This window comes from Galeopterus variegatus, unplaced genomic scaffold (genome assembly GCF_000696425.1).
Source record: "Galeopterus variegatus unplaced genomic scaffold, G_variegatus-3.0.2 Scaffold1697, whole genome shotgun sequence".
NCBI lineage: Eukaryota > Metazoa > Chordata > Mammalia > Dermoptera > Cynocephalidae > Galeopterus > Galeopterus variegatus.
Window position 1 is genome coordinate 15789 of NW_007727808.1, and position 16379 is coordinate 32167.

The following is a 16379-nucleotide window of genomic DNA, read 5'->3' on the forward strand; positions in this document are numbered from 1 at the left end:
CGTACGCTGTGTCTATATCTACTAGTACCTCTACCTACGTCTACACCTACACCTGTACGTATACTGTGTGTATATCTACTAGTACCTCTACCTACGTCTACACCTACACCTGTACGTACGCTGTGTCTAGATCTACTAGTACCTCTATCTACATCTACACCTACACCTGTGTCTACATCTATATCTACACTTATACCTATATCTATATCTATATATCTTCACCTATCTATATATCTATATTTATTTACGACGGTACTTCAAAAAGTTCACGAAAGACTCATAGTCTCATTGAAGTCTATTTTTCCACGAACTTTGTGAAGTGTCCTCGAATGTTGCAGTGTGTCCTCCTAAAGGATATCACCAGTGGGTCGTTAAGAGAAAGGACATGTGTGTGAGGTGAGTGAAAGTGGATCACTCCGGTAAGTCGGGTTTAGACCCATGTCGTTCTCTTCCACAGGATTGCTGGAATAAAAGACAATCACGGTTATTTCCTCGGCCACCTTCTTTCTAGAATGTGCTAATTGTCTGGATTTGTATTTGAAAGGTTCTGCCGAGAAATCTTGCCCTTCCTCTTGTGGAAGTCTCCAGGAACTTGGGGCTTCCTCCTATCCTGGTGCACTCAGACCTGGTGCTGACAAACTGGACGAAGAAGAATGCAGAAGGGTAAGAGAGGGAGAGAACGCTTTGGGTTTCAACAGAGTGCAGCTCAGGAAGGAGCCGTCTTATGGCTTTAACTCCTCCTGCGGGAAAGACCCAGGCTTTTCAGCTACTCAGTGACTGGGGATGTGCACATTTGTTGTCGTCTGCTTTATTGTTGCAAATACAGGGTGAACTTGAACACAAGATCAAAAATCACAGGCCCGGAAGTTCCTTTTCAATACACACTGTATACATCCACCCAGATTCCTTTTTTTCTTTTTTTTTTTCTTTTTGCTTTCCCATTACTTCTGAATTTCTCAGCCTGAACTTCAAGCTCCTGCATAATCAGACGTCACTCATTCTTTCTCACCAAATTGTTTATTCCCTAATATTCCCTTCATTCAAGTCAAGGTAGGACCAGTGGCTTCAATGAACAGTCATTATACAGTGATCATAAATGAATGCTTATGGATGAATCAAGAGCAGGTGCTCTAGGTGTGTTGGATTGAGAGCTTGATTAACAACATCATCGATTCCACCTGGCTTACGTCATTCTTCTGACAGTTGGGCTGGGAATGGGGCATTTGCCTATAGAAAAAATAGCATGAGATTTAACAAACGAGCAGTCCAGTAAATAGAATGGTGTGGAAGAGGTAAAGAGTCCGTTTCCTTTTGAACTCATTTTCACGGCCAAATTTATTTGAGGCTGCAGATGGGAGAGAGAGCACTTGCTTTTGTGACTGATTAAAACAGCTGAAGGGAATAGAGGGTGGATGTGAGGAAGGACTTTTTCAGCACAAGGGTTATGAGTAGCCATGGGATTGCCAGAGAAGATGATGGGACTCTAAAGGATTAAACATTTAATATATAGCTTAGCCTTTGGGACTAAGTTATGGGCCCCTTGGAAGAAGAGAGATTGGACCATCTCATCTCTCTGAGGACCGCTGAGCCCTGTGATTTTATGTTTTCTGTAATTATTAATTAGGATCTTTGACCAATTCTGCTTTAGTAATGAAATGAGTGCCCGTTGAAAGCTGCTAAATCTAGCTCAGAATTTGGGTGGGAAAAAACATTAAATATATGTGCATAAGTTATGCTTGTCAAGGCACTGACTATTGAAAAGCTGGGTTTACAATTCAGAGTGAGGGAGAGGAGAAGGGAAAATGCTCGGATGGTAAAGTAAAAAATACAACAGCAAGAAGCTAGTTTCCTCATAAGTGGGGTGCGGGCTCATCCCAGAGATGCAGACCCAGTACTGGGTCTTGCCAGCTACTCTTCTTGGTAATGACCTGCATTCTTTGAAGATGCCCAGCACAGAGCTGAGTGCTATGGAGAAATGAAGAAATGCAAGTGAAGTGGGTGCATAACAAGACAGCAGCACATGACGAGTGTCCAGGATTGCTGCAGACAACATGTCCTTCGGGGTTTCAGAGAAACCACATCAACACTGGCTTTAAAATTCAGGAAAAAGCTTGGTGAGGAGGCAGAACGTAATCTAAGGCAGGTCCTAAAAGATAAGTAGGACAGCTGTAGTAAAATGTGAGCTTGTGATAATTGCAACAATATGAGAAGTAAAATAATTTATCAGGATGGCTGCAGGCCAAACACTCAGGTTCATATGTGCGCTGAGATGGGCTCACTCCCTTTCATGAAGCGGCCCATAGGCTACACAACCTGTGACATCCTAAGCATGTGGATGTGCATGTGTCTGCATGTCCGTGACACGTGAGCATGCATGCTTGTGCACCTGTGACCCAGGAAGGTATATCTGGTTTACAAACTTAATTGTTCTTTTATTTTCTTTTTCTCTCTGTGATTGCCAATAACTGAAATTCGACTAGACCCCTGGAAATTGGGTGAGTCTCAGAAATCCTTTTCTCACTTTAGAATCCATGCCAACTTTAAAAGCTTACAATAAGACAAGGAGGAAAGCGTACCAAATTTTATGTATAGTATACCAACTATATAAAAATGCATGGAAAAAACTATAAGGAAATGTGCCAAAAATTAACAGTCCAAAAGTTAACAGTGGTTGCCTCTGCCTTGTAGCAATTTGGGGATTAATTTTCTTTATTGTATTTTCTGATCTATACCTAATAAAACAAGAAAAAGCCATGCAAGGAAAAACAAATAAGACTTCACCTAATCTCTGTCTATAGTCTATTGGGCTGAAAAAGATTTCTCATCTTACTATAACTTCTATAAAAGGCCAAACTGCAGGCAGTGGTTGCTACAGCTACAGAAGAATATGTTTGAAATATCCTGTTATACATGGACTGGAGCTCGTGGGGGTCTGGCCCAGACATCCTGAGGCTCCACTGTCCCTGCAGAGCACAGGTAGCCTCTAGGCCAGTGCTGCCTCTCCCACCGCTAAACCCCAGCTCAGTGACAGTGTCCAGTGTAAATGCTGTTGATCAAGAGATGGGGGGATGTAATTGCTGGAACGGTATTAGTCCTGCCTTATTTTTGGTTTTTGTTTTCGGGAGAGTTTGTTTTTTGTCTTTGTTCATGCTTCAAATGTTAGGAGTAGAAGTGATATATACAGTTACATTTTTAGGTTTTGAAGACCAGACCTACATCTGGGATATTTGAATGCATTTAACTGACAAGTCATTTAATAACTCTGTAACAGTCTTTCTGCTCCCACTCTATTAGTCAATGTTTCGTTTAAAAATGAAAAAAAAAAAAAAGCCATGGATTAGGAGGAACACTGGCCTGAGTTATAAAACTATTCCTGACTTGGTCCTGTGACTGTGACCTTGGGCAAGCTCTTTTGCTCTCTGGGCCATTGTTTCATATCTGTAGGAAGGGAACATGGAATTAGCTATTGCACATGGCCACTGCAGCTCTGAGATGCTATGGCTTTGGCAGGAATGAAGTGACAGGCCACAGAGTCAGCCAGGTGAAAAACCACATACACCTTTGCTGAGAACTGCCCACCACCTTCCAGCTGGCTTTTTTACCGGGGGATAGTCTAGGACCACCAGGGACATTCTGGACTTTGAGAATCCTCAAGTCAGGTGAACTTGGGCTTGAATGGATGTGTTCTCTTTTCTCCCTCAGTGTTGCTGAAGGTGGATGCTTACCCTCAGGGCTGTTCCATGGAGAGGAAAAGGTTGCTCACCGATTCCACGTAGCAGTTATCTAACTCAGTAGGGACCTGTGGGCAGTACCATCTCCAAACCACTAACTGTGTGATCATCTCCTTCTCAAGGAACTTGGAGACCATCATCTCATTTCCAGGGGGAGAGAGCCTGCGTGGCTTCATACTGGTGACTGCTTTGGTAGAGACAGCAGCAGTTCCTGGGATTAAGGTACCTGCTCACTTCACAGAACTTTTTTCTTTTAAATGAGAAATCAGTCTGAGCTTTACTTTCCACTCAATGGGGGTGAACACAGGCCCAGAGGAGAGATCTCGGTTCTAGCCCACGGTGGTCGGTGCATTTTATCAACTCTGGTGAAACTTGGAATTGATGGTTTGTCTATTCAACAAACAGGCACTGTTCTAGGCAATGGGAAATGAGGGCAAACAAGACAGGCATTGACCCAGCCCTGACAGTGGAAGATGCTCTGATGAATATAGAGTGATAAGGAAAAAATGCCACGTTTCATGAAAAGACAGCTAGAACCTAATCCAGATTTGAAGGTTCAGGCAAAGCTTCCCCAGGGAAATTGCAGCTACATCAAACCCTGAATGATGTATAAGAGCGAGACAGACACACACAGAGAGAGAGGAGAAACATATTTTTGGCAGAGAAAACTGCTCTGCTGATGGAGGAAGATGGAAAATATTCAGAGCTGGAAGGCATCCCTGAGATGATCTAGCCCTGGGAGTGGCAAATTTGAATTTCTTTAGGGGTTGGACAGGCACCAGAAAGGCTGGATATAAAACAAAGGCAGTGAAGGGTCCTGTGATCAGCTAGAGCATTCACGCCTTCCCTCGCCACCTCCCCTGGTAAGCATATGCTGAGTGCCTACTGTGTCCTCAGTAGGGTGACCAGTGCCGGCAAATTATTACGGCACCTTCTTTCCTCTCGAAAGTGAAAGTATATGGTTACTTTAGTTCTCATTCATGCTTCTAGTCTCCTGGAAGGTACAGAATAAAGTGCTGGCCTTCCAAATGTAGTTTGAATAAGGTGGAGACATTGCAAGACAAGGACGGCCTCACAGCAGAGGGTGCATTAGAGCTGGGCCCTCCGTAGAATCTGTCTGATGTTAGGAAAGACAGAGCTTCAGACTGAGGATGACCTAGCTGGGGGTGCAGAAGTAGAAATGATCATGATGGCCAATAAATCCAGAAAAAAAGAAACAAAATAATAGAGGTCAGGCCCTTGAGAGGTCCAAGAGGGAGCAGCAAGTGGAAAGATCCAGAGAAGCCTAACCAGGTTCTGTCTGGGAGGTGCTCAGAGAGTCTCTGGCCCTCAGCAGACCCCACCGTAGGTCTAGCTTAGAAGTGTTCCCAGGGAGCTTTGAAACAGTCCAGCACTCAGAGGGGTGCCCCCGACTGGGTTCCCACGGCTGTGAGGCTTGCTCCCCTCAGTGGACATGAAGGGAATGCTCCTGAACTGAGAAAGAACTCTCATCCACAGGCACTTGTTCAGGCAGTGAACGCCATCTTGCAGACCAGCCAGGACACCCTGCTGCAGGCCCTGCAGCAGCTGAGACTCTCCATTGAGGACATCACCAGGACCTTAGGACAAATGCACGGTAAGATGCTCCGGATGCTCCCAAAGCACCCCCAGAGGTCCAGGGCTCTGCTTGGGGAAAGGGCCCGCAAAGTTGGGCACATGTTAAACGGCTGATGATATATTTTTCCACCAGATGGCGCTGGTGTATTACCTTTGTTTTTAGGGGAAAAATTTTCTATTTATACTGTCAGAGATTAATTTCTCAGTTTGTAGAGATATTTTTGCAGTTTTGTCCTTCTTTATATTGTCTTGTGATTAGGATAGTTTTCTGTCTTCAGTAGCCAGATATTTCTTATGGCATGTTGAGGTCTTGCCTGAAGTTTGGAAAGAGGGGATGGGTTCATGTGGGCTCCATGCAGCAATGTAGGCTACCCCAGGGCGGAACTGTGAGGTGGAGTTTCTCTTCTCGCTCTCAGATGCCGACTTATTCTGTTCTCTCGGTTGGTTCCTGAGATGACTGACCTTGCTCCTCTGTTGGGGCTAGTGCAGGCACAGACAGTCATAGGTGCGTCCAGTTATGGGGCCCACACTTCCCGGATCAGTGACACACTTTTATGGTTACTACATTCAGTCTCCAATGTCTGGGAGGCTCTTCAACTTCCTTTATCAGAGGAATCTAAAAAATGTGACTGACATGTGTTTAAAGAAAGGGTGGGAGAGGGATGTGACCCATTAACAAGAGGAAAGCAGAGTTTAAGTATCTGTTTCTCTGAATCCTGCTTCACTGAAAGAAAGAGAGATTCTGGAAAAAGAGTGTTTACAGGAGACTGGACAGGAGGGAGGGAAAAGGAAACTAGGCAGTGTTGAACTTCAATGCCTTGTATCAAAAGAGTAAAATCACTTGTCAATCCAGACTCTCTGCACTAGTAGAAATCCACCTGCAATCACAGGATTATGGGTTATTTTCATTCTATAACTTTCCTGGGTTACATTTTATATTTGCACTGTTTCCGTTTCCTGGAATTTTACCTTTGAGGCCCTTGTGATCACATCAGTAGGTCTCTTGCCAAACAGGAGTATTTTGAGTATTTTGGCTTTGCCAAGCTAAAGTGAGATGAGATGTATTTTAGCTTTGCCAAGACACCGGAGTTCATGACTAAGGATATCAAGACGACTGGAGAAACAGCACAGGTGTCTTCAGATCACACAGAGGAGATTAATTTCCAGCATGGCCCCTCTGCTGCCCTGAGCATCCTCTTCAGGAGCTGATGGTCTGGGGAGGTCCTAGCACCACCTCCCTTCATTCCCAAAGGGCAGATTTCCCCACACCGACATATTTGTTTTGAGAGTTGTACTACTAGTCATGAGTGCTGAGTTGAGCATTTTTTCATGTATCTGTTGGCCATTTGTGTATCTTCCTTTGAGAAATGTCTACTGGCTCTTTTGCCCATTTTTCAATGGTGTTACTTTTTTTTACTGCTGAGTTGTTTGAGTTCTTTGTATATTCTGGATATGAATCCCTTGTTGGATGCATAGTTTGCAAATATTTTCTTCCATGCTGTAGCTTGTCTTTTTGCTCTGTTGATTGTTTCCTATGCTGTACAGAAGCTTTTGTTTATTTTTTCCTTTGTTGCCTGTGCTTTTGGGGCCTTATTCATGAAGTCTTTGCCCAGTTCTACTTCCCGAAGTGTTTCCCTAATGTTTTCTTTTAGGAGATTTATAGTTTCCTGTCTTATATCCAGTCTTTGATCCATTTTGAGTTGATTTTGATAGGCAGTGAGAAGTATGGATCTAGTTTCACTCTTCTACATATGGATGCCCAGTTTTCCCAGCACCATTTATTGAAGAGGCCGTCTTTTCTCAATGTGTGTTCTTGTCACCTTCATCAAAGATCAGTTGGCTGTAAGTCTGTGGATTGATTTCTGGGTTCTCTATTGTGTTCCATTGGTCTGAGTGTCTGTTTTTATAAAAGAACCATCCTGGTTTTGGTTATTATAGCTTTGTAGTATAGTTTGAAGTCAGGTAATTTTGTGCCTCCAGCGTTATCTCTTTTTTTGTTTTTTGTTTTAGGGGTTTTTTTGCTCAGGATTGCTTTGGCTATTCAAGGTCTTTTGTTTTTCCATATAAATGTTAGGATTGTTTTTTCTGTTTGTGTGAAGAATGATGTCAATGGTATTGTGGACAGGGATTGCATTGAACCTGTAGATCACATTGGGCAGTATGATCCAACTCTCCTTTTAAACTAGTGGTTTACACAGAGTTCCACCAGGTCTGAGCTTTGTGATCCAATAGAAGGCTAAACCATTTTCAGATTTTCAGGCATTTGGATTATTGACAGACATGTTTTTTCCAGGTTTCTTTTCTTTTCTTTTCTTTTTTTTTTTGGCACTTGATTGGTACAGGAATCCAAACCTTGACCTTGATGTTACAACACTATGTTCTAACCAGCTGAGCTCACTAGCCAGCCCTAGCAAGTTTCTTGGTAGCTCCTGTTCTCCAATAATTAATTTTCTTTTTAGAAAAGCTGGAGGATATTTTCTCTCTAAAAAGCCATGGAAATTTTTGCCTTTACTTCCTTCTGAATCCACAGAGTTTCCAGCTTCTGCTTGACCCAATGGCAGCTGTAAGAATTTTTCTTTTAATGGTAAAGAGGAGTCACAATGTCTTCTTCTAATGATTGGTACATGTGTTTGAATCAGGTTTCTTAATGAGCAAGTTGGGGCTAAACTGCAGTGTGAGTTTCTGCTGCTGTTCTTATCTGATTATTTCACTTAGTTTTGTTAAAGGAATTTTTCATCTTAACTTGTGAACTTATTTTGTCTAAACTCAATTGGATAATAATTAACACTGGAATTCTTCTCTGTGAAATTCCACATGATAATAAAATCATGACAATATTTCTAAAGATTGTCTTTGCTCGTGGATTAGTTATACATAGCAATCTGAATATATTCAAGCCATTTGAGCCACTATTGCTTACCTTAAATGAAATTTTATCATGTCTATATGTCAAATATGGAAACATATACACACATGCCCACAAAAACCAGCTCAAAACATTGAAGATTTTTGCAAATCTTTACAGAATATTTCTTAGGGATATAAGAAGAACTTCAATTATATATCATTCATCAATACTACCTAAAACCCTATAATGATTATTATGGTTTCACGTGGCTGCAGTTCACTTTGTCTTACTCACATGTTCATAAACTTTGCTCTTCACTCTTTTATACACATTTCTTTTGCCTGGAGTGCATCCTTTTAGATTCTTCTAGTGAGTGTCTGCTGGTGGCAAACTCTCCTAACTAAAGATTGCCCTATTTCACTCCAATTCCTGAAGGGTGTTTTTCTAGCAACTATATTCTTTTAGATGTTGAATGTATCAGTACAATGTCTTCTGGTTTCCATTGTCACTGTTGAGACATTGGTTGTCAGTTTATCTTTTACCCCTGTCTGCTTGTAGGAATTTCTCTGTATCTGTTAACCTTGTGTGTTGTTCCGTTTATTATACTTAGGTTTCATGATGCTCAAGTTTTCACAAATTGCCTATTTCTCATTCTTTTCTCCTCTGCCACTGGAACTTCGAGAAAGTCAGACCTTCCTGCCCTGTCCGCCATTCTCTTAGTCTTGCTGTATTTTCTGTCTCTTTGTCTGTCTGTGCTGCATTCTAGATTAATTCTTCTCGTCTAATTCATTAATTTTCTCTTCATCTGCTTCCAATCTGCTGCTAAATACATACATTGAGTAGATTATTTTATTTTTCATTGCCAAAATTTTATTTGATTCTTTTCTAGTTTTTTAGGTCATTTTATTATTTTGTAATTTTCTGTTTTCTATAGATATTTTCAAGCTTGCTATTAGTTTTCTTAAGCATAGTAAGTATGGTTGTTTAGTAATCCGTACTTCATAATTCTGGTACCAGCTCCTTGTTTGTAAAAGAGGAAGTTCTCTACTTGGTTTTCTCAGAACGGTGTTGAGAGTCAGCCCCCAAAATATATTCCCTACTTGTTTGCTTGAAATTGTCCCAGATAAATCAGCTGGTGATCATGAAAAGAATACCAGATTCAGAATCAGAAGACCGGGTTCTAGCTCTGACTCCATTAATGGCCACATAACCATACTAACCTGGGCCCTAGGCTCTCTTCTTTCTTTTTCTTAAATTAGTGGATCTGTCACAAACCCTCTACTCTTTCTCACTGTTTGTCTTTTCCCTGGGCCTACAGCGTCGTAGTCCTCCGCACTTGCAAGCAGTACGAGCCCCTTGTGTTGCCTCTCTTCTGCAGGAGCGCGGTGCTTTCCTGACCCTTTGCCTTCCCGCAGACTGTTAGACCCAGCTGATCCAGTTCCATTTTTAAAAATCTCTGTTGGGAATTTTGCTCAAATTGCACTGAATATGTATATTAATTTGGAGGAAATGACGCACTTTTGATGTTATAGTCAGTCTTTCTGTCTTGTGAACAAGGTGGATGGAGAGGCAGAGAATAGCATAAAATATTAAATAAGGTTCCTGAATGAACTATCCCAAATCACATCTTCCTACTGCTGGACATTCTTCTTGTTCCATGGTCTGAAACATACCCAGATAGAGAGCTCTTCTCTTTGACACATTTCTTCTTTTAGATATTGATACTGAATTTTCTTGTCCATGAACATGGTACATAAGTGTATATCTTTTCATTTACTACTTTTTCTTTAATTTCTTTTAAGGTAAGCAGCTTGTCCCTCTTCTGATTTATTTATAATTACTTGGTATTTTGTTTCTAGTGAATATGGTATTTTAAAATTTAATTACCTCCTAACTATTCATTGTTAGTTTGTAGAATGAAACTGATATTTGAATATTAGCCTTGAGTCCAGAACCTTGGTAAATACTATTATTGATTCTAATAATTCTCTGTAGATTATCTGGGTTTTCTATGTATAAATAGTATTATTTGAGAAGAGTGTAGTGTTTTCTTCCCTCATTTATAATACTCATAACTTTTATTTACTTTTATTATTTATCTCTTATTCTTCTGGATAGGACCTCTAACACGGTATTGAGTAGAAGAGCTGGTCCTTGTTTAGTTCCACATTTTAAAAGAATGGTTTTCAATATTTTGCCATTAAGTATAATATGTACTATGTGCTTTCTGTGGATTCTTTGTGTCAGTTCAAGTATGTTCCCTCTTATTTCTAATTAAGCGAAGTTTTTTCTTTGTTTGTTTTAATCAAAGTGGATCTTTTTTTTTTACATCTCTTGAAGTTATTTTACATCAAAGATAATTTACATCCATTAAAATGAGCATTTGACTTTTTGTACTTTAGTTGGGTAAAATATTAAAATATTGCCAGTCATTACCACTTCAGCCAAAAGCTACATACAAAAGTTTATTTTTGGCTGAAGTTGTAATGACTGGCAATACTTTAATATTTAATAAAATATTTAATATTTTACCTAACTTAACATATTAAAGTACTCAGCAGTTCAGCATAATTTTAGCATACTTTTAACATATTAAAGTACTCAGCAGTTTCGGCAGGAGCCAAGGACCAAATGGGAAAGTTCCAGAAGTAGGGCCCGGAGAAAAGTCCATTACATGGGGGCATTGTCACATATGAGCAGAGAGTACATGGTGCTCCCAAGGAGCATTGGACAGCAGGAGGCTGAAGGAAGACGGGAGTCACCTGGGCCCACGGGCCCCAGAGGCCACATGTGGTGTGGAAAAGGGAAATGGGTGGGACGGGGATGTGAACGCACAGTGCTCATCAAAGGGATATTTTGTTTTCTCTCAGAAGCAAAGAGACACAGACAGGGATCTGGAAAGGATGAACATCCACCAGGTCACAGAATTTAGAGGGACCCCATTACATGAAGGAGAGAGAACAACCTCCAAAAGTTAATAAACAGAAATTTAGCACAAATAAGAGAAAATGCTTCCATATATGTAAGTTAATAAACGGGTAGAATCAATTATCACCAAGCATTGGCATAGATTCAAAAGCAGCTGCCCGTGTTAATGAGGGCAGCGGAACGTGGAGCTGTCGACCTGGTGGGGCAGTTTCTGGGCAAGAGGGCTCCACTCCTTTGTTCTGTGTTACCTACTCAGACCCTCGCTTGTGAATTGACGAATTTACTCTTTTTCTCTTGTGGAAGCCTTGAGAGAGGTGGTTCTCTCTGCTTTTCTTCTCTTCACTTCCCACATTCGTTCAAATATTGTCTGTTTAAAATATTAAATTTTTAAAGAAGGCCTTGTCTTTTTTGTTGTTGTTTTCTGTACTAGGTAGAGAAATGGGAAGTACACAGATAGAAAGGGCGGCATGTGGAATAGTTTAAAAGCTCTGCAGGCGCTGTGAGGGGGCCACAGAAGAGAACATTCCAGCTCCTCTGGGGCTCCTTTCTTTCCTTGTCTCTGTGCAGATCAGATGGAAGAGGCAGCCCCAGGAGGGCGGTGGGGCCCCTGCACGTGGAACCAATTGCTCTTTTTGCCTGTAGTAAAGTTCACATTTTGATTGCTTCTCCAGATTACGTAGATCCAGACATATTTTATGCAGTCATCCGTATCTTTCTGTCGGGGTAAGTATCGTTCAATTGTTTTCTGCATGAGGTCTCTGTAGCCTTTTCCAGATTTATGAGGGGAGAAGCTTCCTAGAGTAAGAAACATACCAGGTGACCCTCGCCAGCAAAGTAACCACCTGGATCCACTGTTGGGCCAAAGAAGTGGGACACCATCTGCATGACAAATGACATTGAGGGCTGCATTTTAAGTTCACGGTGATTGTCCTTAGGCCATTGAGATCCCTTTGTACTCACTTTTCTTAGAATCCCACCTTGATGACAGAAAAAAAGAAAACGAAAAAGCCCAGGATGCTACCCATACAGCTCCATCTCTCACATTCATTCTTTCCCCTTGTTATCAAGGCGGGTGCAGGGGCAGACTGTAGCATAGAAGACGCCTTCTAACATTCCTGGAAGAGCTGCCTGCTGTGGTTTGAATGGATGTGGCCCTCCAGACTTCTTGTGATGAAACCTAATCACCAACACAATGGTATTAGTCGGTGGGGCCTCACCCTCGTAAATGGAATTAATGCCCTTATGAAAGGGCTGGAGGGAAGTATGCAGGCCCTTTTCCTCCTATTGCCCTCTGTCCCTCCTGTCATTGAGGAGACAGCATTCAAGGTGCTGTTTTAGAAGCAGAGACAGGACCCTCACCAGAAACTGAGCCTGCCAGTACCTTGATCTTGGACTTCCCAGGCTCCAGAAGTAGGAGAGACAAAGCTCTGTCATTTACAAATTACCTCGTCTAATATATTTTGTTATAGCAGCAGGAACAGACTGAAGCATTGCCCCAAACCATGTTTTTCATACTCCGGGGTGCTCTTCTTCTGTCACATGCTTAGAATTTCCCCAGGCAGAGAATTCTACCCTTAGATACACTTATTCCCTTAAACACATTAGTCACTTCTACCTTGACATGTTTTAATCACATTAACTGAGGGAAGTTAAGGTTTTGGTTTGGTTTTGTAATTTTTAAATGATGAAAAGTGAAAGGTGGAAGCAGTAGGTGGATGAGGTAAAAAATGTGAAATAGATATTTTCTAGTGTGCCGTCTCATTAACTAGGAGACATCTGAAGTGCTATCAATAGAAAGAATTGTAAGCTGTGCCTGGATATAGCAAGAGACACCCCAAATGCTAAAACACATTACCAATTACTCCAATGCTGCAAGCATGGAGTGGCAGCACGTGTTAAGCATTTTCTCCAGATTGGGTAGTTCTGGAGTGTGACACACTTTAAGAGGAATCCAGCCTGGGTGGAGAATCCTCATTGCAGGAGATCGACAGTAGGAAAAGGGTTTCCAGAGAGTAACTTGGGAATAATGAGCACAAGGTTTATGCAATAAACAAATAAATAAATAAAATAAATAAGGAAGGGTGTGGAAATGGAGTTGAGAGTGTGTCTCAGAATTTAGGCTTTCCCTGTATACCTTTGTGAGAATTAAGCAAGAGAAAAAAGAGCCAGTTTTTTAAAGTTCATGCTACCACATTGCAAGCTGATACTAGATACAGAAACAGACTGGGACACTGTAGAGAGTTCCAGCCCGGAAGAAGTTCCTCACCAGATGTGTTCTCTGGACTTTGGACTTCCGAGCCTCCAAAACTGTAAGAAATAAATTTCGTTTTCTTATGAATTACCCAGTTTCAGGTATTCTGTTATAAGCAATGCAAGAGACTAATACAGTCCTGCATCGCTAAAACGTAAGCTCCACGAAGATGAAGTTGTTTTTTTTACTCTTCCTAGCACCTGGAACTGGGCCTAGCAGGTGGTGAGCACTGACTAAACGTGTAATAAATGAGTAAATTAAAAAATAGAATTCTATAAGTATGGATTATATGTCCAGAATATGTGTAGACCCAATGTATTTCTTGAAAGGACCTGGCCAGCTTAAAGAGCCATCAGATGTCTCAAACGGCCAAGAGACAGATGTCAATCAATCTCCTTTCAGTGCCACAGCCTGTAGAGGATATGCTGAAGCCACACTGAAGGTGACGAAGAAAAATCAGCATGAAAGTCCAAAAAAATAAAAGAAGCGCATCTACTTTCAAAACCCATGTTCTCCAGCTCTGATGAGATTAGGCTGAGGAAGGGAAATTGGTTTTCTCTGAGCAGCCCGAGGATTGCTCCCATGAGCTCTCAGGCCCAAGCTGCTGTTTGTGAAGGAAAGAAGCTATTTCTGTTTCAGATCTCTGTAGGCAAGTTTATTTTTAGCCTTTCTTGTAGTGTATTTCTAGCAACCCCGAGAAAAGGGGAACTTTAAATAGAAAAAAACTGGAATGACTTTTTTTCACAGGGGCTGTTTCCTGAGAAGTGTAATGTTAGTGGGAGCTAGAGGGAATATGTTTCTTCTACAGATAAACTCCCTCAACTCTCCTAAATAAAAACATTTTCTGAAAAGTAAAAAAAAAACAAAAGTAAATGAACATGGAGCAGATCGAGAACAAAAGAGCAAATTTACATTTTTCAAGACTATATTGGAAATTCTCAGTAATCCACATGTTTGGGCCATCCATACGTAATTCCAATGAATTTAGGATTTAGTGCTGGCCGCTTAACCACACGGGGGAGGTTCTTACGTAGACCTTTGTTGCCCATCTAATCATGAAGATTTCAGAATACATAGTGCCAAGAAGAACCTGGACAAAAGTGCCTGTGTGTGCTTGGCCCATTTGCCACCAGTAGCAGCCACATCTTCAGTATATCTTCCTACAAAATGTTGTTCAGCAACATTATTGCACTGTTGTCCTGATATTTGACAGGTCACAAAACCTCTCTGGAGCCCATCTAATTCTTCCAACAGCACTAGTAAGCAGCTATAATTTGGGGAAACTAAGGCTCAGAATGGTTTATACAAAGTTTCAAAATAGTGAAAGGGGAGCAGGGATTCCAACTCACTGTAAATAATGTGACCAAATGGCTAATATTTATTGAATGCTTAATATGTTCTGGGCACTGGGTAGGTATTTTGATTAGTTCTCACAGTAACCCAATAAGGTAGATACTGGTATTACGCAGATGAGAAAACTGAGGCTCATCGAGGTTAATTAACTACGCCAAGGTCACGATTAATAGCAAAGCTAAGATTAAATTCCATGCCTGCTGCAGTAAGAGCCCTTGCTTCCAACAGCTGCAGCCGTACAGTCTTACACCAGGACCTTTTCATGGCTCCTCCCATGCACCCCTGCCCTGCTGTCTGTGCTTCGTCTCTCTCCGGGACCAATCTGCTGTTCACCCAGTGAAAACCAGAGACCAGCCAACCCAGACAGCCCCCAAAGAAAACAGCCCCACTCCTTGTGGCATTTCCAGCCTCAGGGCAATATTTGAAAGAGGTCACAAAGATCAAGCAGGACGGTGTTTCTGTGGCTTGTGCATGTGTTTGTGGTGTGTGTGTCTGAGCAAAATGACTTTTGGAATTATAAGAAGAAGCTGGGACATCAGTGTGAATCTCTTATTTAAACTGTCGTAACGGGGAAGGCAGCTTGTTCCTGGCCATAAAAGGAAATGACTATTTTCCTTAATAGAAATAGAAATCCATGTATGGGGTTGTTGGAAAAATCAAAACAGAAAATTACAGGTTTCTGATTCAAGTTCTGGCTCCATCATTCCTAAACTATCTGACACTGGAAACGTCATTGCTCTGAGGCTTTGCTTCCTTATCTGTAAAACAGCATAAAAAATACCAGCCCTGATCTAGTCACAGGAGGTCACGTGGGAAATGAACACGGAGACACTTCGTGAACTGTAAAGCCTGCAGCTGCACATGGAGTGTGCTCCTGTTGTTACGTGTGCTCTTACTGGGACGTCACCACATACACGATGTGACTGTTCAAGACTAGGAAAAATCAGACACAGGAAATGAGTGACATAGGTGGAGGCAGAAAGGGGCTCGGAGAAAACTGTGAAGGAAGGGGGTCAGTGAGACGGAGAGCAGAGAAGAGGGGAGGGCAGGCGGGAGCAGAGGAAAGCCCCCTCCACCAGAGCACGGCCGAGAGCCCGTCCCGGCCTCCTGCACGTCCCCGACTTCAGCCTCTGGTAGCCGCAGGGCTGCACTGTGTTCTCGTTTCTACCCTCCTCGTGGTCACACCTGCCGTCAACCAAGTATCCAGTGAAGGCATCCTCAGGCTCAGGTAACATCCAGAGCTGACAGTTTAATGTGACACTGTGTGGTTGTCGTTGTTTCAAAGAAGGGCACAGGCGTGTGCACACGCGTGTATGCACGCGTGTGTGAGCAGTTCTGCTCGTGGAGTTGCAGTGCACCTCCTGCACGTCCCTGACTTCAGCCTCTGGTAGCCGCAGGGCTGCACTGTGTTCTCGTTTCTACCCTCCTCGTGGTCACACCTGCCGTCAACCAAGTATCCAGTGAAGGCATCCTCAGGGTCAGGTAACATCCAGAGCTGACAGTTTAATGTGACACTGTGTGGTTGTCGTTGTTTCAGAGAAGGGCACAGGCGTGTGCACACGCGTGTATGCACGCGTGTGTGAGCAGTTCTGCTCGTGGAGTTGCAGTGCCAGGTCATCAAGGCTGAGGTCAGCGAGGAAGTGAGGAAGGTTTCTCGGAGCCCTAGATCGTT

At 42.2% G+C, this 16379-nt stretch overlaps 1 protein-coding gene across 1 annotated transcript in view; it reads left to right on the forward strand.

The window, feature by feature from the left end:
- The window catches only part of IDO2 (indoleamine 2,3-dioxygenase 2), a 28612-nt gene that overhangs the window by 8879 nt on the left and 3354 nt on the right, over positions 1-16379 (forward strand). The window contains exons 3-7 of the mRNA XM_008578488.1: positions 545-663; positions 2481-2495; positions 3854-3953; positions 5229-5346; positions 11775-11826. Of these exons, the coding sequence (XP_008576710.1) occupies positions 545-663; positions 2481-2495; positions 3854-3953; positions 5229-5346; positions 11775-11826 (404 nt within the window). The remainder of the gene's footprint in view (positions 1-544; positions 664-2480; positions 2496-3853; positions 3954-5228; positions 5347-11774; positions 11827-16379) is intronic.